Raw genomic sequence first — 23,269 nt, 5'->3', positions numbered from 1 at the left:
AGACAGTGTGGATCGCGCTGAGCAAACATGTGGTGGCACTTTAGGGCAGAATTTGAAAGTGGTATTTTCCATGGTCCCTACCTCGCCCTCTATTGATCCATGTGCGTTGCTATTTCATGGGAGTTACTCAACGAAATGTGGTATCCAGAGGTTTCTTCTATTCTCCAGTGTCTTCGTAGTCAATCAACGGTATTTGAAGTCTTATTCTTTGATTCTTTCAGGGATTCCGTCCAAATCTTCAGAGAGTCTCCCTTTGCTTCCAGTCGCACCGGCGGAAAGAAGAATATGAAGATGGCTACCACGCACAGGAACTTACAGGGCACAGTGACGTCACAAGGGATGGACCTAGCACCAAATGGTGGTCAACAATGCCCCAAGCAGAAAAAAACAACAAAAAACTAAGACTATTCCAGACCCAATCACTTGATGACAGAATAATGCACAGCAGGTGAATCCAGAAAAGGATTCACGCTGCTAAACTGCAAGCAATCCTAGAGGGCCCCCCTACCACCTCAGGCAGAATATTGTTATGAGTTCACATGAAATTCCTTATGGACACTCCATATTTATCCATAATGTACACAATCATTTCTACGTGTGAACTCAAAACAATGTTGGAAGAATGGATTTTGATCAAAAGAAAATACACTGAAGTAACAAACTGAATACATTTGTAATTCAGAAAACTGATCCGAGGTTGAACTTTGATTTCCATTTGGAACCCGGCCGTGAATACCAGGGACGCTTCCACAAGTGGCTAACCCTATTTTTTCTAAGCAGCTAAATTTGAAGCATGACCAACCTTTTGTGGACCAGTCTGTCAATGTTTTGAAATGAAGCTGCCCTTCCTCTTTCCTAACCCCCTCCACCTCTCACTACTGAGTCACAGCATTAGAGCATAGCATCAAAGTAGGAAACTCAACAAAGGACAATCGTCCATGTTGGAAACCATTTTCCTAGCACTATCTCTTCCGCTGAAGTGGAAACCAAGTCTAGAAAAAGGGTCCATGCAAAGCTTTCAATTGATGTGATCCTCATTAAACTGAAATCATAACAAAAAGATACCTAGTCTGCAAACAGACCCTGTGAGGAGAGCTGTAGAAGCCACATAGTGTCTCCCACCTTCCAGATAGAACCTGTTGAGGTTGGGCAGCCAGGTGACAGAGCAAGCAGTCCAGGTGTGACAGTTTACACTGGTGCTACTTGAAGCCTGCTAATGAATAAGAGTTCCACCTTTCAGGTGTTATAACATGGGAAATGTTGGAGCAAGAAGAGGCAAATTCACAGCCATTTGCAGCCGCTTTATAAATGACAGTGGAAACCCCAGCAACTACCCATCTCGAGTGGTAAAATGGTTATGAGACTATTCCAAATGTGCAGTATTGTTGACTTTGTGAATTGCATTTTAAGTAGTTTTGGAAACTGGCTCTTCATTAGAGTACACCTGTTCCAATTGGGAGACCAGTAAATTAAGGCATTTGTGGAATTCAAAAAAATAATGTATTAATGATGAAATAAAAAAGCAAAACATTTAACAATGCAATATGATCAATTCATTTTATTTACAGTAAAAAGACAGAACATGATTTTTATCACCTTGGGGTCCAAATACCAAGGCTGCAAACACAAAGCTGTAAGGCTACATGACAACAGTCCTCTTCGCACAATATTTTCGAATTACTCCAGTAACATGGTGAGACAAAATATTCCACTGCCACTCGATCTAACCCCAAAACGAACCCAGAATGCATTTCTCCAAAAACAGTATCACAAGTTACACATACTCGTTCCCATATCCTGACATCCAACAATTAAGAACGCACGAGCCAAAACCTGACCCATTGCGGGCACTAAATAAACATCGCAGTGGTGCCCTTTACAATGTCCGACGGCAGTGGCTTCTTTTGGTCTTATGTTGATCTTTTACAATGGCAGTGGCATCTGCTTTGGTCTGTGTTTGCACGCCTGCATAGGCACGTTTGTATCCCTGGGTAGACTGGCCATTGGGACCAACAGAATAAGCGCAAACACAGAAATCCATCAAATACCCCAAGCTGCAAATCTGTTACAGGCGAGTAAGTTTTTCAGTTTGCTTTATACCAACCACCATATGTACACACAATACATAATTTTTCAAAGTTCAGCGTAAAAACCTGAACCTAGTAGTAAATAAGTCAAATAAGAAGTCCTCGCACTCCAACTTGGTAACCCAATAGGTTAGGCTATTAATACTCACATTACCAAAGGTTTTTCTACAAGGGGTCCTTAACTAAAAGCTTCTCACTTGGGACTTGTGATTCTAAAAGACATAGGTTTCCAATGCACAATGTAATTTTTCAACAATATGAACTCATATGTAAACAATCACAGGATAATTTAGGCACCAATTATTTTTCTTTTGAAAACAGTGATCCACATAATTTACTTCAGCCCTTGCATTAAAATGCTAGTATTGCATTCTCTGTGGAACACTAACCACGTCAGTCAACATGGCAGTAATCTTACGTGTATGGCGAATTAGGGCTGTACACTATGCCAAACAAACCAATACACCTCAGTTTTCAATTTAAAATCCCACCATCAGATTTGTTTTTTTTTTTTAGCAAGCACGGACAAATGACTAAACCATATTTAAATGAAAAAGGCAGTTTTAAAATGTAGCAAGGACAGTTGAAACATTCAAGCTCAGAAAGCTCACGTAATAACAAACAGATAAGAAAATTAATGCCGTCGTTTATCCAGATCACATTTAGTCCAGTCAATTTTCCAATAAGGCTTGCATTTTAGCTCCTCAAATCTGTGGCCAGGGACTGGATTGGAAATTTGTTATGCTATGATGGTTCAAAATAGTTTGCAAAATTCACAACAGTGTGCAGTAATTTTTCACTAGACTGGCCAACATTCACCTTTCTGATAAGAAACCAGTTCCTTAGTGGCGGATGCGAATTTAGATTCTTATTCACTAGGCAACATAAAATAATAACTCATAGCACATTAAAGACATTACTTAATCTTGCCTTGATAAACCATGAGCAGGTAAATTCTCAAATTAAAGAAACCATTTAGTACAAGATAAATCGGTGTGCGCAAAAAACAATGAACAGCTGATCACCGTCTATGAAGTTTTGGTATGAAATTTGCAGATAATTTCGGACCTCATTCACATATTTAAGAAGTTATATCTTTCAAGAGTTAGGCTTAAACAGCTTCTTTCCTTTGGAGCAGTTTAGCCATGAGCAAGAGTAGGTGCCACGACAGGGAAGCGGATCATTTATAATCACCTTAGTAGCAGGCTATAGCCAGTCATACTCCAAGGACAAGGATAGCTCACCAAGCCAACTTGAAAATGACACCTTCAGGTGGAAGAAAAAAAAAAACGTGAATAGCATGCCAAGCTGAAACAATTCAACTACAGCAGCAAGCTTTCACCCTGTTCTGGACACAATTCATCCTACACTCTAAACACAACCATTCTGATTATGTGCAGAAGGATAACCAGCCGGCTCTCCTTTCAAAAGTAAGCACTGCACTGCTATAACCGAACGTACAAGATAAAAAAGGCAAATTACTCGTTATCCAACAAAATGCCACCACAGTTGGGCGTTCCATGGAAAAGGAGGAATAGTAGAGGCATACGAAATCAGCAGTAGCCGAAACGACCAAATTAAAACAAGAGTGTGTAGGCGCATCCAAGTCTAGAAGACAATTCACACTGTGGAGTCAAGACAATGGTGCCTTTGTTCAGAGTGCGTGGCATTGTCAAGGCGAGCTTACCTACTAATGGAATTTTTTTTTACATAGTGTTGCATTCTACTTAACCATCCTTAAAACAAACCTTGGTAATGTAGGAGCTGAACAAACACTTATCTAATGCAACAGTGATCACTTTCTGTATCAATTTGAAAAGCTCATTTATTTTTGGGGATGGGAGAATGTGACCTAAATAGTGGACATCCCGCATTTTTCACGTTTTTTGATATGACAATTTGCGTAATTAAATATAGGAACTAGGGCAGAAATTCTCAATACGGGCTACTACAAAGAACTGTAGTGCCCCTCACACCCAAGTCTTGGTCTGCTATGGGATTTGTTAGCCCACATTCCTGGATCTATGTAACAAATGTCCAGTGAAAACTTCTAATTTGGGCAACAATCCCATTATAGTATACTTATGGCCAAAGGAGGGGCTGGCAAGGTGGTGTTCAGTGAGACATCTTTCTACTGTTCTGCTCGACTGATTAACAAATGTTCAGATTAATCAATATTTGCAGAGGAGGGAGACAGATGAAGGAGGTCATCGCCGTCCAGATTGCCTGAAATATAGACGTCAACTACACAGAAAATACTTAAAGTGCAAGGGGCTGTTCAAATCTACGTCAGTTAAGTGGCAGCATTTTTGTCAGTCAGGTTACAAAGGTACTCCTCTCCAACACAATATTGTAAATCAAATCCTAAAATCTAATGTTCTAAGGAGCAGAGCAAACTGATGCAAGTGTCTAATTACAGTGGAGTTAAAATGCTTCACTAACCTCTTAAACAATGTATTAAAATTGCTTTCAACAGAGCATCCTCACATTTGAATAGAATACAATTTTTTCCACAATAAGGCCTTAAAGATCAAATTTGTGCAGCCACACTTGTGGTAAACCTTTTTCAGCTATCCAAAGTTGGACGTTGCAGAAACAAAATCAGCACTTCTCCATATCATCCAGGGAATGTCATCTAATGGATTACCTCCCAACGACCTCACCAACAAACAAATCTTTTCACCATTAAGGAAGCACAAGAAACACCCAACATAATGTAGACAACAAACTTAGCTAAATGAATACCACCACTGGTCACCGCACTAGGACATCACCATACAGCTTCTATAGGCATTGCTACCACAACCAAGGCCGAAAAAAAGAGCACATTAAAAATGTCAAGTCAGGACCGGAGAGAGAAGTTAACCAGGGCACAACAAGCTACTAATAGAATAACTGAAGTCACATGATCACTGGTGAGAAAATTAGTAGGAAACTCCCACACAGTTGGTGTAGGCCTTCCACACACAGAAACGTCTCACTGCTTGGATTCACAGAACAAAGATGTTGCCACAATTTTGCCAGATGCAAGCGGAGGTGCAGTGACCTAACTACCCTCAGAGACCCAGACATATCTTCTGACTGCCATCAAACCGGATAACAGATCAAGCAGCTAGAGGTCTTTGGTCAATCCGCAAATTCAATAGGTATCCCGTAACGTGATGTACTTGAATACCATGTTCACGTCAGTACACCAACACCTTCACAAGCCACACAAGAAGGGGTGGTTCAAAAAGTATCTTTATACAAAATTCATCTACTGATAAGTAACTATATACCATTTCAAAGAAGCGCACCAGCAAAGTCAGAAAAAGGGGCAATACACAAAACATAATCAAAGAAAATGAGCATAGGGCATAAAACTCATAACAGAGTCAACTGGCCACACCCCTTATATCAAGGAAGGCTATTTTTGGTTAAACAGTTGTAGAGGAGAAAAGATTAAATAAAAGAAAAAAAACATTTGCTTCCACTGCCAAGAGCTTTGATACTAAAGCTTTGCAGGATGTAAAGTTTGGCTGATTGTGTTTTTTTTTTGTTTTTTTTTTAACAACTGGTTTATGGGACAGACGCAGAGACCAGTGACAAAACTATTATTGACCCCTCTTCTACAAAAAAAAAAATAATAACTTTGTGCATGCTGACATGAAGTGCTTCTTCCGTCTTTACCAGGAATCGGGATGAAACTGCTTAGGGTCAAGAGTTACAAGCGGGTAGAAAAAGGACCCCAAGTTCAGTGTTGCCTTGCTTCAAACAAAACCCTTCAACAAGCCCCAAAGAAGGAAATGATCTTCGTTTAAATAGAAAAAGGCAGGAATTCTAATTAAAGTACAATATCTAGGACTGCCAGGCCTTTGGGATGTGCACGCCTGGCTCATATTTGAAGGCGTGGGACAATACAAAGAGACCCTGCCCAGCTGAAGCTTAGAAATTCCGAATCGAACCTACACACAACCTCTAGCCTTCAAAGTACGCCCATCGGCCAAAGACGCGAGCGGGCCTCAAAAACAGCAGGGGTCTGGAAAAGATACATAATCCGCAGAGATCCATGAAAAAAGGAAGATCTTTATAAGATTGTTATACGATGTAAAGAACCCAGCAAAGTGGAAAACGCAATCTTACATACAAACTTGCATGCCACTATGTAACAACTAGTCGCTAAGGCTGGTACTTTGTGATGGGACAGTTGCTCTCCCAGGCTGGAACCCATAATATTAGGAGACAGGAAAAACGGTGCAGGAGTTCAGTTTCCGTATAACATACACCTAGTTTACAATACAAACTACTGTGTTAGGGCAGAGCCAATCATTCCTTTTAAATGTAAGATCATAATTTCAAAACTAAATTTAAAAAAAAAAAAAAAAAAAGATGGAAGTCTACTTTGGTTTAAGGCTCCATGAAAACCATCCTTCCCCACACGAGGATGAAATAATATCGGAGTTAAAGCCTGTGTAAAAACGCTTCTTCCTAGATGGCGCACTTCAGGATAAGGAAACATTATAGAAGGTGGTGAATCGAGAGCACGTTTTTAGAAAGATTTATGGACCTAAACAGGGCAGTGGAACTTGAATGAGACACCACCAGCTGTAAAATGGACAGAGAGCAAGCACTGTCCAATAGATGGACCACAGCAAATATGGAAACTAGCAGCTTTCAAGCAGTAAAGGCTGCTCAGCCAGAGAGGGCATGGTTGTTTCTGCCAGGCCACAAGTACTCTGCGCTATACTTGCCCAACCAATAAGTCAAGTGGCTCCCACAAGCATTGCAGGAACCCGTGACCAGTAACTAGGAGAGGCGGGAAACCGCGAAAGACAACCTGTTGGTAAGCAGGCTGCAGCCAACGCACGAGGCAGGGACTTCAAGGTGAATCAGAGCCATCAGACACCGGACCAATCAGCGCAGGCGTCTTGAAATAACCTAAGAGCTCGAGCTCTCCTGCCACACAAAAACACACATTACAACGCATGTCGAATTTGCGGAGTTTCCCATATCTTCTGAGGCAAGGGCGGGGTGGGCGTGGCCCGTCACCCCGTACACAGAGAAAACAGGCCAGCCAAGGGCTCCCTTTATTACCTGGCAGGGAAACTGTAATTAATCTTGTGCCCAGACAGGTCCTGACGCCCCATGCCCACCCCTTTGTGGAATCCAGCAGGTTCATGCTATTAAAGAGTCGAATCAGTAAAACCTGCTCCACAAGCCATACACCTGAGCAGGATCGGAGGCGCGTGCAATCCCTTTCTGGAATGCACCCTGGCAAGGCGATGCGCCTTAAGAATGCAGCATAAACTGTGGAGCACGAAAGTCCTATAGAAGCAGAGAACTTGTGCTCATGGAGGAATAGTGTCCTGCAAGTGGATTTTAGACACGAGCAGCCTCCCAAAATCTGCAAATCTATTTGTTCAATAGAAAACAAACTGCGATCTTTCAAATTCATGGTCAGGGAGGAGGACGGACGAATTTCAATACAAGCCACTGCAATATATTTACAACACAATTCTGATTAATTCTGTACAAAAACGTCAGAAACTATTTGCGTACAAAGACCTGGTTCTGTATTTTTTACTTTAAAAAATAAAATAAAAAATAAATAAAAATAGGGCAGGCTTCACTTGCGAGTTTGAGGACTGCAAACGATCATGCTTTTGTGCACCAAAATAAACTTTCCCTAATGGAACCACAAAGGAAGGGGGGGCGGGGACGGGTGATAATAAAAGATCTGGGTAAGCATTCTGGACTGCTTCATAGACTTGTATTAAAAAAAAAAAACAAGTAAATAAAAAAAGTAAACAAAAAAAAAAAAAAAAACATTTCTTCCCACCAGAGACACTCCCTCCCCTTGCACTTACTTTCTGCAGACTACCCCCCACTATTTATGCCACCCAATTTCATGCAAGGCACCGTCTTGGCACGAAGTTGCAAATCAGATGCGAGTGCATTATCACAAAGGTGAAATAAATATATTGACACTTAACCATTAGTTCATCAATACAATCCTGCTCATTCGGGTTTTGTTCACCTAAATATTCTTTGAAATGATTACTTGTAGCATTCGCCTACACTACCGACCACCCAATGACACCCCGTATCCCTCGGCCAGCCTTGTACTGAAGGCGGCCAGATGGCACAAATCTAGGAATATCAATTCCATCTCCATTCAGCCAGCAACATTGGGCACAAGCAGCTGAAAAATCAGCCGCGCCAGGGATTGCAAAACACTTCTGGCAAATAACTTTACAATATCTTACATTTAAACAAAAATAGATGTTCTCTTATATATACATTTATAACCGAAAACCAAATGTCAAGCTGTACAGTGGGTTTTGGCAAAGTTAGGTTTCCCAGCAGTAGTCAAATATGTAATTCAAGTGTTAGAACACATAAAAAACTCAAACCAAGGAAAAAAAAGGAAGTCCATGGCATTGGAGTGGTGGTAGAGTTCCTTAAAGCTTGAAGTTAAACAACACCATTGCGTAATAAGTCTGTACACATGAAGGTGGGGAGAAGATTTTCAGGCACCACCATTTTCTGTCTCTCCCTGCCCCCTGAGGGGCAAGCGTCAGTGCGGCCGGCTGCTGGACTCCGAGAGCTGTCGGTCGCGGAGGTTGTTGTATCCGTTGGTGTAGTGGTTGCTGTGCCGCTTGCTCAGCCCACCATTGAGAATGTCTTGTATGTGCTGGACGATTAGGTTGATAGCAACTGTAATAGACACAAAAAAGGGACATGTATCTTTTTTTTCCACAAACTAAATGAAGAAATTATAAGCAACCATGGGACTTGAATTGACAGTGGATTTAGGAAGCCCTCATATTTAAAAGAAAAAACAGTACCTCAAAACATAGTTCTCATTCAAGGAGACAAGCACTTTCATATTTCTATATGGATTGCAGCTCCTGAACACAAGCTGACAGAATAGATTTTGCTGATAGGGAATAACACCTGATTAAATGTACATACGTGAAATATGGGCATACGCACAGCTTTCAAACCATTTAATCTGATGTTGTTGACTTACACCGATCAACATACGTTGTGAGGTCACGTGCCAAGCTGACCGACAGGTCTGGGCACGACAAGCAATGCAGAACTGTTGAAAAAGCAACTCTTTAAGGAAAGGGGACTAGATATCTTCATGTCACCGGGACACAACCTTTGACGCCCTGTGCTTTCGCTTTACAAATGGTTTTCAGGTATGGCTTCAATTAGTGTAATTGAACGGAACCAAGACTACAGTTCATAGAAAACAGTGCTTTATTAAATTCAATGCATCCTGGTGTCAGATTATTTTCTAACCCCATTTAATGGTACATTTCAAACTTTGCATCTCTCGACGGCAGCAACATGAAGGCCTATCTAAGGTCAAAGATTCTGTATTTTGACAACTAATGGTGAAGGGTTCTGGAGTCTGCAATTCTCATTTAATGTGGGTAGGAAAAAAATAGAATACTGCATCTCTAGATTAAAGCTACAAGACCAATGGGAGGAAATTACCGCATCTGTGTTCCAAGCTTACACCTTGGTGATCCAGTTTACTCCCAATACGCAGCAATATCCTAGGTTCATTTCACCCCTTTATTACATAATTCTTGTTAGGGTAAATCTTTAATTCATATGTTATCCCAAAACCAGTTCTGTTGTACTGAAAATTGTGCAGGTTTAAGTTTTGACCAACTATCTTGAACATGGTCATTTTTTTTTATGCCAATGAAAGGATTCCTAAAAAGACAACTTGGTGGTTAAGGATGTCCGGTACAAGCTCTTAAAACACGATGAAGCAATTTCATCAAACTTTGGAGCAGAAGTAGTAAAGTACATTGTACTAGAACACAATTACAAATTTAAACAATGTCAAGGTAAGGCAATTCATGTAGTACACAATGTAAAAAGTAATATCAAAAGCAATTCACTGATGGCGGCTTCTAGTTTCTCCTTGGTCAAAGGTTAATATTTTTGCATGGTCACTATAATTTCCATTGCTCTTTCACAGAACACACATGTACATATAGAAGAAAAGACAAATAAGCACCAGAGAGAGGAAAGCTTTTTTGCAAAACTCTACGTCAACTAAAGTCTAGTGGCAATGAGATACCGAGAAAGTAACCCATTTTTTGTAGTGTCAACTTCTCAGCAAGACACCAAGGTGAAACAGTCAACAACAAGGTTCTTATTGAATACGACCGATCCTGGGTCCACCACTCAAATTTACTGCAAGGTAAAAGAGGAATAGCTCACACAACCACAAACTATGATATTTTGTGATCATTGGAACTGAAAAGCTATGATGAGAGATGAGATCAGAAAATAACATCCAAATGATAAATTAAATTAGAGACCCAACACTATAGTCACAAACATGTTAGAAAGACTTCCAAATAAGGAAGTATGACAGCTCTACTGATTGGATGATTTCCAAGAAGACCAACAAACAAAGAGGGTCACGTCTGCCCTGCTGACCGACTGTTCCTCACATAAAGAACCTGATGGACTACAGCTCAGTCACCTCACTGCATCACTCAAGGAAATCAAAAAACATCAAAACACAAATGTATTCCAAGTCCTTTAATCTATACAGGGCAGAAAACTCCAACTACTGGCCAAATCGAGTCATTATCCTGTCCTTGCAGCTGGGCTGACACTTCTTATGAGCCTGAAATACCCCCACCGTATACAAAGAAGCAAGCGCAAGGATGCAAGCGGGGTCCAGAATAAGAAACCAATTAAAAACTGTGCTGGCATAATCCATATTGCGTTCAACATATTAAACAGCCATGTGCTTCTTTGCTCACACAAAGTAACAACTTAATTATCGCCAGGCAGAAAACAATGTGCAGAGGAAAATCGGTCTCTCCAGTCAATAACATTTACAGAAGTTAAAAGTGTAACATAGAACAAGAAGGTATACTACGTTTCAATTTGCGCTGAAACACAGCTATACATATTTGTGCCACTGAGGTGGGTAAAGCATTGTTACGCAAGACTAAATTGATTATTAAAAAAATAATATATATATATATATATTCACTTAAAAAAACAGGTTTCACACAGGTTATAGTTAGGTGGACATTTCACTCGTACAAAACCAATGAAATTCCCCCGTTATAGTTAGTTCAGATAACTAACTCGCACGCCCGCAATCCACTCCTCATGACGTCACACATTACATCACTCATGACATGGTCAATGGCATCACTCATGACATCACTGATGACATCATCCTTGTGATAAGAGTGGTGGTCGCGCAAGTTATAGTTATCTGAACTAACTATAACGGGGAATTTCATTGGTTTTTTACGAGTGAAATGTCCACCTAACTATAACCTGTGTGAAACCTATAATTTTTTAAGTGAATTTGCAAGGTTTTTTAAATGCTAAATCCTAACTAACGTGTGTGAAACCTATGGTTAAGTGAATTTGTACGTTTTTTAAAATGCTGTAATGTATTTATTAATTAATTTTTTTTCCAAGGTTTTCCACCGTGCGCGCACCGTGCGACCGGACTAGCCGCAAAAAACTTCACACCAAGGTTGCCCCAAAGGCGGTGTCACTGCCTGAAGGGGTTACGCACACAGCCTCCGAGGCGGCGGCAGCAGCTTGCCTCCCCACGCTCCAATTGCATCTGCCAAACGCGTTTCAAACTCATTAGTTCTTGATCGCTGCAATGTAACACAAAACAGCGGTATTGAGTGGAATCACCTTTTATTCATTAAAAGTCCCTTCAGGCAGTGACAGCTCCTTTGGGGCAACCTTGGTGTGAAGATTTTTGCGGCTAGTCCTGTCACGGCGGTGTCCCACCGCTGAATCAGGCGGGTCCGAGGTGCAGGCTATCGCAGGCACTGTGGAGTGGAGGGGGCCTGACCTCCGTTACAGAATTGGCTGCGGGACGGCGCTTCTCTCTTCATACTTCCCACCCACTGGGGGTCGAAATTGTTTTTAAACCTTACCGCATTTGCGAGACATTTTCACTTTACATGCGGAACCCACTGGGGTTAATATGGGATCTAGTCGTGGCCTATAAACTACATGGACTATCATATCCATAATGCTATGCGGGCCGACGCCCACGATGGGCGGGACTTAATGAATAAAAGGCGATTCCACTCAATACCGCTGTTTTGTGTTACATTGCAGCCAGTGATCAAGAACTAATGAGTTTGAAACGCGTTTGGCAGATGCAATTGGAGCATGGGGAGGCAAGCTGCTGCCGCCGCCTCAGAGGCTGTGTGCGTAACCCCTTCAGGCAGTGACACCTCCTTTGGGGCAACCTTGGGTGTGAAAATATATATATTATATATATATAAAACTTTACATTTCCTTCTGAACTGGAAACCTGCTGACTACATTGAAAACCTGGCATGTTAACTTCTAGAACCTGTGCATAAATTGTGAAAGTAGAAATAAAAAGTGAAAGGGGGGAAAAAAAAAACACAGCAGATGGGCCCTTGTATCGGACACCTAACAAAGCCAGCAATGAAAAGCATTTGTCTGACTGGTTTACCACAGCATTTTTATTCTTCACCCAAAAATTAAAAATACATTTTAAAATTCCACACACAAGTACTTGTGCTGTAATCAGCAAATTTTAGTCATGAAGCCAAAGACGGCGTATCATTTATTAAAACCATAACCTATAGAATGTGCATGCATACATACATATGGAGGCCCAGTCATCCCACCCACCTAAATTAGACTTATTCCAATCCAAACGACACTTTAATAAAAGTAAATCATTAGAAACTAACATTTAAAATTCTCTGTGGAACAGGAATGAAATAACTTTCCAGTTAACACTAACTTCACAAATACAGAGGAGGCCCCAGATTACCATGTGTAGGTTCATCACCTTGGTTGCATGGACAAATTAAAAACCATCAGGGTCGGGCTGGCTTATAGGGCAATTAGGTAGTGCCGGACGGGCTGCTTTGACACATCCGTGTGTAGGCTGGTTTTATGGCTCTTTATAGGCATGTATTATCGTTTGTTGTGGCAGTTTTTACTGTTGATTTCCCTAACATTACCACAAACATTGCCTACAGCAAGCTCACATCCATGCAGTCTTTCATACTTAGCAAAACACGTATACACCATGTCCAGGGTTGAATTGGTAAGGCCAACACTCTGGCAATGGGCGATAGGCCGGTATGGGAGTTGCAGCCGTGGGCCACTTTTTTGGCTAGTGTGGTGGCAGATATGGGCTGGGTCTGTGAAGTTCAGATGACGCCACCACCCAGTGGGGGCCTGAGCGGCCTTTCCGGAGACAGATGGGCATTCATTACCTCCCTTTTACCAATGGGGTGGAGAGGTTATTCCCGGTCTCTCGCTGGGATTGCCCATTAATGTAGGCAGATTGAGCAGGGACGGTGGGCCCGAGAAGATGCGGCCTCACTTATATTCAGGTGTGGTCATCGTTGTGCACTAATCCATAAAAAGACCTGGCAATATTTGCATTATTTTTTTATCTTAGTGAAGTTAAGAAAACGTGCCTCTTTTATAGAACCCCCACCGCCTTTTTAGAACACTTAAAACACTAAAGGAGTGTTTTGAAAAATGACACAATCCATAAATGTGAGCCACTTTTTAGGTCGAGCCTGGGCACCGCATGCGTTGCTCTGAGAGGCATGCTGTATTCAGGTAGGGACTTGAAGCTCCGCCCATATTTTTCATTGGCTTGTCTCACTGTCCACTGTAAACTGTGGCTGTTCATTGGTCAATAGGCTTAGTAGTCCCTCCTGGTCTCCTTTTGTAACCTCCCATGGTGACACCCCCTGTTGCGTGTGTTACTTGGTAGGCTTTAATTACAGCCTCCGAGCACTATTCTCTCAAATAGCTTTGTCCCGGTTGCAGGCAGGACACGCCATCTCATAACACTTAAAAAAAAAAAAAAAAAAAATTTATGGCACAAAAATATTTGCACTGCGGTCTCGCATTTGCGAGCGTTTATGCTATTGGCATTGTAAATGACAAAGCCTTTTATTTATCGGTTTTAAAAACAACCCATAAATAAAAGGCATTGTCATTTACAAATGTCAATAGATTAAACTCACAAATGCGAGACCTACTGCATTGCAAATGCTTGTTTTTAGTGTGCCTGGGCCAATTTTTGATCTCAATGCAACACAGGCGTGTCTTAAGTTCAAAACTGCCTCGAGTTGTAAACGGCGGTCTCTATCCGATTCAATAACGAAGCCACTTTATTTACAAAGTTTTATGTAGCGCGAACTTGATCCCAGAGGATATCGGAGCTCTTTAAAATTTGAGATACACTTTTAATTTGGGGCCCGAGCCCATTTCCTGTTCTAGTCAGACTCTGAAAACCATTATTCTCCTGTGGCGTGCGCCTCTTTCCCACTGCCCTTCCAATGACATCCAAACCGAACCGTTTTCGAACTCCATTAATGCTACTTGTTTTCAAGAATATGACGTTATTTAAACTGAGCCCTCAAGCAACAAAGAAACTAGTTTTCCTTGTCTGCTAGTCAGTTTTAAAAATGCGAACAAATGGTAGTCTAAAATAACAAATCCTTCTTAATCCCAAGATTAACCGTCATTTTTTTTTGTGAAAACAGCAGACACGTTTTGTCTCAGGCTGTCTAGGGACCTATCCCCATGGTTACTGGAAGTGCCCTTTCCCTTGGGTACTTCCCCTATCTTCAAACATGACCAAATATTGCGGACGAGCGTTAATTTTAGTTTATTTCACAGCCTTGAAAAGCTCATAGGCATAGTAAGTCTGAGCGAAACACCTGTGTGCGGTTTACACCAATAAATATTTTTACAGCCAGCTTTGCTGGCAAACAACATTATATCTACACGTTGATACAATTACAGCTTAAATCGCTTCAAGGCTTTCAATCAAAAGAAAAAACACTTAATTATTTTGGGTACTTCGAGGACGGACCTTGCAACATGGGCAGCAGAGCACTTCAAATAAGAAGACAGTGTGAAGAAAATTAGAACAGAACCCAGGGGAGGGGGAAAAACACTGAACGAGTGTGCTATTTTATATAGTTTCAGAGTGGCCAATAACTTTCTAGTTAAAGCAACTGCGTAGGGAGGCCAATGTCTGAGGAAACAGTAGCAACTTTAATCATGAAAGGGCTAACAGTAACAATATTAGCGAATAATATCACCAGAAGGGGACTATAGACTTCTCTTGTTATATGAAAGGTTTTCCATGGTATTTGTATCGTATTTCTAATATATTGGCAAACCTTGTCCAAGGTTGAATGAATCATGTTCGCTCCGAATACTGCGTGGATGGTCCAGAATGCATGAATGAGAACGAACACACAGCGAACACACACACTATATATGTTCCACAGATGCTACTGCTCTTTCTGCAGCCCGTTAACAAGGACAGTCGTGTCCGAAATGTGTTGGGCTTTTTACAACTGATTTGGTGTTGGCGGCTGAGTACACTGCGTCTTCAATAAATGGTGACAAACTCCCTGCGAGTTGGCATTTTCACTGAGTGAAACCTGTGTTTGTGGATACACTATATACATACTTAATCTCCACCTCGCCCTAAAGCTTGAATTTATATTAATAACAAACAAAAAAAATGTAAAAACACGCAGACCTATGCCACTTACCCAGATTATCTGCTCCACGTGGAATGATGACGTCTGCGTACTTCTTGGTCTAGGAGAGATAAGAATATGGTCTAAAAACACAAGCCTTACTTTTTGTCTCGCTGCACAATTCCACCATACATCACACTACCAGAAGTATTCACTTCGCCACACTTTACCACTAACACAAATACAAACTCTTCCACTCTCTCCATTCTACCAAAACTCCAATTAAACAAACTACACAACCACAAAAAACTAAATTCTCCCACCTTCCATGTCGTACTATTAGAGCTGTGGCCCAATGACAATTAGGAAGCATCGTCTCTTCTATGAAATTTCTTCTGGCCTTCCCTCTCCGCTCAACATTTTGGAGTTGCCAGTTTTGCAAAGGTATGCAGTCTAGGCCTCCTTCAGCAAATCCGAATTCAACTCTAAGCCATTTAACCTTCAAACTACAAGAGCCAGTTTTAGCACAGAACAATTAATGCAGGACAGAAGAGACAAAATGGTGCAAATTATTGCAGGTTCCCGCAGGGTTATTGCTTACCAATGGAGAAGCGATCACACGCATTCGGACTAGTGTACATCACTTGCCAAACCATTCGTTTGAAGCCACTTGAGTGGACTCCTCTCATTCTTCTCCCCACGTCTCACACCATTGGGTAGAAACTAGTCTGCGCTACTGCAACTCACCGGCAGGCAGAACTCCTCGAAGGCCGGCTTCACAAAGGTGATGTACTGGTTGAGAATCTGTTCCAGGTCTCTGCCCCGCTCATTGATGTCTCTTAGCACTGCAGGGAGGAGGGACAAAAAGGAGGATGGATATGGATATTGCTGCTCAATTCAGAGAACCATCAACATCAGTGATTTTGAAACAAACAAATATTTAATGTTACAACATTCCAATACCTAGAGGCTGGATTACAATATGTGAATCAGCAGAGGGATTTTTACCACAAACCTTTGTACCTTAAACAACCTTGTGCTTTGATTCGTTTTGAAGTAAACATACAGACACCTATTTTTTTATTTATAGAGCACAACATTCATCCGATAGGATATCACGGCGCTAAAGGAGAGAGATCTCATGGTAGAGGTGAAGTGGGGTGCAAGGTGCTGCTGGAAGGTCAGACAATAGGCCTTGGGAAACAGTGAGACACAGGTCCAGTGGTAGTTTATTCCATCGAGTGGCAGCCATGTATGAAAAGGTGCAACCTCCTGCCCTTGCTTTTTTTAATATGTTTTGTTAGAGGAGAGGGGTGCTAAATCCTCATCTTTATCTGGACCTACAGTTAGTGGCACATAGTAAATTTATGGAACAACCCTTTGGACTGCATAGTATCTAAAAGTTTAAAACTTCTTTCTGGTGGCAAGATAAATTGAGACAAATCTGGTGTGATCTAAAGTGGATATTTCAAAAACTCAAAAGGAGCAGACTTGCACACGTTTTAATACACAGTTGATCATAGACACAGGTGATTCTGTTGAGATAATGAAACCTTTGGGTTTAGCCACTGTACAATTATTTCTTTGTTTCAAAGCCACAGTCTGCATCAACCTGCACATTATCAGAGTACGCCAGGAACAAACCACTGATGTCCTATGTTTGGGTCTCAGTTTGCCCTCCACACAATTTTTTATTTTGTATTGTACTGCATTGCAGCTGCATTGATGGGACACAGAAGTGCTTTAAGGAGGCCAGTACTCTGCTCTGGAACCCAAGGTGAGTGGTTAATCCAGTATTATTGTTGGGTATTGGGATTAGTCTTGTTCATGTAAACAATTCAATGTATCCCATCCAGTTTGTGGTAGATTACTTTAATAGGAGTTAGGTGTGTGAACCTTAGAAGGGAGAAGGTATAGGTGTGTGAGTTTGTGCAAATGTTTGGTGGGGCCAGATAGATGAGCTGGAGGAGATAAGGTAATTTTAGCTTGGGTTGTAGTGCATGGACAACAACACCACAACAAAAAGGAGGTTGTGATCTTTGAAATGAAGTGTTGACAATTTGCAGAAATATATTAATAGAGAATTAGGCACATGCATGTGACTTGGAGATGGTTGTGTACATAGGTGGCATGCTATGGAAGTAAGGGAAGAAGGACATTTTAAAACAAAAAACATTTAAAGTAAAGGTCAGTTTTTCATGCCAGATTTTAAGAACATAGCAGGCGCTTTGAGATAGTGTGCAGTTTGAAAATTGGAACTAAAGGCCTGCCATCGCAGCCTGTGTAAGCTTGTACTAGCACCACTTACTACAGTTATAGGTTTCCTATATCTGAGGTCAATGCACTCAAACCTACATGTCACCCCTATAGCAGGCCTTTTCAATCCTGAAGGCATGATGCTTGGTTCTAAGTGTGAGGGTGCCCCTGCATGAGCAGGACACCCCTACAGCCTACGGAGTCCATTCTCCCGGGTTGTAAGTGAAGAAGCCATATACTATATGGAGGGGCACTGCGTAATTACGCGACGACCATCTCGAAACTGGCTGCAATGAAACGCATCATGTTTAGTATCAAACATGTTGGAATCATACCTCCCATACCATAAACGGTGTGGGAGATATGATTACAAGCACAGAAAGAACCCTCCATTATGCTCTCAGTGCTCCTGGTAACAGCCTTCTTGACCCGGACAGCACAAAATGGTTGCTGCCGACCAGACACGATTCTGCCCTCCTGCTGCTGAGCCAAGCTTGAGAAGGGAAAGGCAGAACAATAGGCATCCTGTCACAGGGAGGTGTGACCACCTTCCAGACAGGACTTCGTGTATTGGGGCAGGATGGGTGCGCTTGCCAACGCCACTCAGTCTGCATGAGGGCCCATTTGGTGTCCCCATGCATAGTCCGGTTCAAACCAGCTCTGGGAGCCGTTGGCTCCCTCTCTGGCATGAGACTGGACAAAGGTCATCGGAGTAACCTCCCCCTGTCCAGATCCTCCCCTGGGGGGGGGGGGGGGTCCCCTGAATCATCCCGGCCCTTTCCTTAGGGTATTTAAGGGCTTACCTGTGGGTGGCTCCCTAGATGCGTCGTGGGACAAGATTCAGATCAGACACCACTTCTTCTACCGTCTGGGCACTCTGGACTTAGTTTGGGTTCGACTTAATCACCCTTCCAGTCCGCTGCATAGTCTGTGCCTGTGTGCCATACAGGAACCTTCAAAGGCCTGTGGGCATCAATGACACCTGAAGGAGTCTCCCTTGGACTTCAGGAGTCACTCTCCTGCATCTGCAGGCACCGCAACTAAGTCGACCGGTATGCTGATCCTTGGCTCCTCCGGACTACGCAAGGTTCTGCAACACAGGTGGTGGTTTTCTACAGCTCCCGAGGCCTGCCCTCTCACCAAGTTTGAGGCCAGTATCCCTCGTGGGGGTAGCAATAACCGAACCCCTGTGCACCGAGTCAACGTGCAGTTGTAAAGGCTGGTTAGCTTCCTTCCAAGAAGATCTTCGGGCTTCAAGTAGCCCCAACCTCAAGCACCTCCAGTGACCAGAATCTTCAGCTACACCGCATCATGGACTGCATCTTTTGGTGAGCTGCTTGAGGTCCTCGAGACTATAGAGCCTCCAGCCTGTGGGTCCAATTGAGGGTCACCTTTGTTTCTTTGGGCTCCCCAGATTACTTGGGCCTGCCCTGAATCCCCTGCTTATGGTGAGTCCCCTGGACCTTGCTGGTCCCGACACTGCACCTTGGACTTCTGCATTGATTTCATTTGCCAAGGTTTGTTGGTGCTCCCGGCGGACACCAACCCCTCAGCACTCGACATTCGACGTGGGACAGCTTGTGCACGACTCCTGGTCCTCCTCAGCGTTGCCTGGTCCTTACAGCGGCAGAGTCAAGGTCATTGTCATCCATCCTGCAACATCCGACATCAGAGGGCATTCGTCTAAGTCTCCTGGTCACTCCTGAGTGACATGAACTCTGTCCCCTCTGCTTGCAGGTACCTCTCATCTAGAATCCACCTTCGGATTCCACCAGACACTTTCTCCTTCTGCCGCAGCATTTCCCTGAAGTCCTCCAGTGGTTTCCGACACCACTTGCCACCTATGCACCCAGCTTCCCTGGTGTAGGTCACGTGGATACCAGGGTATCCATGGGTGGGGTGGCTCTCCAACCTTTTGTCTTTCACAGGGTTTCTTCAGGGTCCACTGGGAAGGGTCCTTAATCTTTAAAACTGCAACCGCGAAATACCCGTAGAGTTGTACGGAGCACGCTGTAGTGTTCCCACACTGCACACGCTCTCCGTGGGGTCCCCACCTACTCACCTTGGGTGGTTTCTTGGGTCCCCAGCATTTCTACACCCTCTCGACACGGTCTTGACCAGAGTTGTGATTCTTATACCACTTTTAGTATATGGTTTGGTCCTTCCCTGAGGTCTACTGTGTATTCGGTGCTATTTACGGTGTTTCTTTGTAAATTATTGTGCGCACAGTGCTTTAAATGGAGAAAAATAAGTGCAGGTACTCACCAAATTGATTTGTGGACAAGGGGTGAGGAATTGGGGGCGGGGCTATGGGCAGTGCAAGGGACGTGTCGAAGAGCACATATTTAATTTTATTGAGATTTTCTTGGTGTGCAAATGTGCATAATGATACAGAAGTCTTCCTTTTTTCTTCATTATCACATATGATCGTATATTCAAATACACAAGTTCAGGATGTATGTTGTACAGTCAAATCTTGTGTTAGATTTAATGCACTATAATTTTGCTACATTCATAAAACAAAATAGGAGAACACTGAAAAAACCATAGGTTTCACACACGTTATAGTTAGGAATTAGCATTTAAAAAACCTTGCAAATTCACTGAAAAAACCATAGGTTTCACACGTTATAGTTAGCTGGACATTTTACTGATAAAAAAACAATGAAATTCCCCCGTTATAGTTACTGTAGGCAACTATAACTCACGCGACCGTAATCCTCTGCTGATGCTAATACTGTATTTAGACACTTATTTGCCCATGTCTTCTTCCATTACATTTTAGCTATACATATATTACAAATACTTTTTTTTCATAAAGACACATATCATCAGCAGAGGATTACGGTCGCGTGAGTTATAGTTGCCTACAGTAACTATAACGGGGGAATTTCATTGGTTTTTTATCAGTAAAATGTCCAGCTAACTATAACATGTGTGAAACCTATGGTTTTTTCAGTGAATTTGCAAGGTTTTTTAAATGCTAATTCCTAACTATAACGTGTGTGAAACCTATGTTTTTTTCAGTGAATTTGTACGGTTTTTTAAATGCTAAGTTACTTTACGCCATTTGTGGCGTGCGCGCCCACTTAACGCAGTTCGTTCCGTGCGCGCACGGTGCGCTTCGCGCACCGTGCGCGCACAGTGAGCACGCGGTGCGCTTCGCGTGTCCACGTTACGCTAGATGGGCCATGAACGCACGATGCGCTTCGCGCACCGTGCGCACATGGAGGAAACGTATGATGAGCATTGTTGTGAATGGTAAAATATATGTTTTGTTTGGTATATATAAGCCATGCACAAATGTTGCCCAATGGGCACCATTTGCATACGGGGTGGGGAGAATTTGGATATTTTTTATTTTTTTTATTATTTGCTACCGTACGCGTACGGTAAGCGTAATCGGTGAAATTTACAAAAAAATAAAAATTGCCTTTTTTCACTTGGGGGATCGTTGGGGACACCCCCAACATGGCTAGGTGCTTGGGAGCTGTCTAAACAGCCCCTTTACATGTTTTAACACTTTGTTTATCCTCCCCCCCTTCAGAGTGCGAGAGAGAAAATGGCGGCCGCCGCTTCCTGGTTTCGACCGATTCGAATGTTTACTAAGATCTAACGGCCAATCAGAATCGCGCTCGCGCACGTCACCGTACGCGTACGGTAAGCGCACCGTAAGCTGGCTCAGATATACATATTGATTTAAAGGCTATTTTCTCAGAATCTACTGAACAGATTTACACCAAACCTACAAAACGCACTTCCTTGACCTGGGGACTACCTCTCTGCCAAATTTCATTAAATTCTGTTCAGCCGTTCGGGCTGTAGCCCTGTCTAAAGGTCCTATGGAAAAATGCATGGGAAAAACGCGTTTTGGGACCCCCCCTTTTATCTCAGCCCCCGCTTGACGAATACCCCCCCCCCCGAGACTTTCAGGGTAGGAGCGGAGCGTAGCGCCCCACCTATTTTGAAAAATTTGCGAGGATTCGTCGACCGGCGCCAAAGTTATTCAAAATAGAATGTTGCGGATTTCCTATGGAAACGTGGTCCTAACTATAACTACCTACTGGCGACCGCCAGTAGGTAATATATATATATATATATATATATATATATATATATATATATATATATATATATATATATATATATATATATATATATATATATATATTCACTGAAAAAACCATAGGTTTCAGGCACGTTATAGTTAGGAATTAGCATTTAAAAAACCTAAAAATTCATTGAAAAAACCATAGGTTTCAGGGGTGTTATAGTTAGCTGGACTTTTCACTTGTACAAAACCATTGAAATTCCCCCGTTATAGTTAGTTCAGCTAACTATAACTCGCGCGCCCGCAATGCACTGCTGATGACGTCACATATTAAGTCACTCATGACATGGTCAGTGACATCACTCATGACATCACTGAGGACATCTCAAATATCACTGATGACATCATCCAGTGAATGTATTTTTCTGAAAATTAAATATGTTTTATATATGTATATCTCAAGGTCGATGGAAGAATAAATGGGTATATAAGTGTCTAAATGGATGATTTGTTTTTGAAAAATTGATTGTACAACTGACTGATTAAGTGTCTCTTAGTGAATACATGGCTTAGTGAGTAGTGTTTAAATATGTAAATATCTGTATCAGTCTCTCACTTTGTGTATAAGTGGCTGCATGGGTTGGTGAGTAGCTACATGAGTGTCTATATAGGTTATTAGTTGGTTTTTTGAGTATCAGTATGAGTGTCTGTATGGTTCGGTGGGGGTATTACGTAGTGCAGAGGTGCATGAATGAGTGACTCACTGTTTGTATGTGTTGACAACAGCATGTGTGCAGGACTGTATGGGTGGATGAGTGTGTGTATGGGTTTGTTAGTGAGTTAATGACTGTCTCAATAGTGTCTTTATGAGTAACTACGAACAAGTTACTTACCTTCGGTAACGATGTATCTGTAAGAAACATTAGTTAGTTAGATTCCTCACCTTAGAATATCCCCAGGCGTCAGACTGGATCCGGAAGATTTTTCGTCAGCAATACCCCTTGCGCGTCGCTAGGCGTCGTCTGCGGCTCCGCGTCCGTCGTCGGCGTCGTGCGCCGGGATGACGTCGGAGTACTTAGACGCCGCCCTCGCGCGCTGACGTCAGTTCTTGTACATAGCCTTCCGCGCCAGGAACGCAGAGCCATGCAAAGACCGACACTGGTGCCAAAAATAAAATCTAGGGGCCTGAAAAGGATAACCTTAACCCTAGATGTCAGTTCGCAGAACGGGGTGGATGGGTGGGTCGGTGAGGAATCTAACTAACTAATGTTTCTTACAGATACATCGTTACCGAAGGTAAGTAACTTGTTCATCTGAAAGAAACACGTTAGTTAGATTCCTCACCTTAGAATAGATACCCA

At 42.4% G+C, this 23,269-nt stretch overlaps 1 protein-coding gene across 1 annotated transcript in view; it reads right to left on the bottom strand.

Moving 5' to 3' along the window:
* Positions 1 to 1,543: 1,543 nt before the first annotated feature.
* UCK2 (uridine-cytidine kinase 2) overlaps positions 1,544 to 23,269 on the bottom strand; it is a 122,187-nt gene continuing 100,461 nt past the window's right edge. Inside the window, exons 5-7 of the mRNA XM_085601540.1 lie at positions 16,349 to 16,446; positions 15,674 to 15,722; positions 1,544 to 8,783 (exon numbers count right to left, since the gene is read on the bottom strand). Coding sequence (XP_085457666.1) covers positions 8,644 to 8,783; positions 15,674 to 15,722; positions 16,349 to 16,446 — 287 coding nt within the window. The 3' untranslated portion in view covers positions 1,544 to 8,643. The remainder of the gene's footprint in view (positions 8,784 to 15,673; positions 15,723 to 16,348; positions 16,447 to 23,269) is intronic.

Source organism: Triturus cristatus, chromosome 4_2, assembly GCF_964204655.1.
Source record: "Triturus cristatus chromosome 4_2, aTriCri1.1, whole genome shotgun sequence".
NCBI classification, from domain to species: domain Eukaryota; kingdom Metazoa; phylum Chordata; class Amphibia; order Caudata; family Salamandridae; genus Triturus; species Triturus cristatus.
This window is presented reverse-complemented; position numbering and strand designations above follow the sequence as displayed.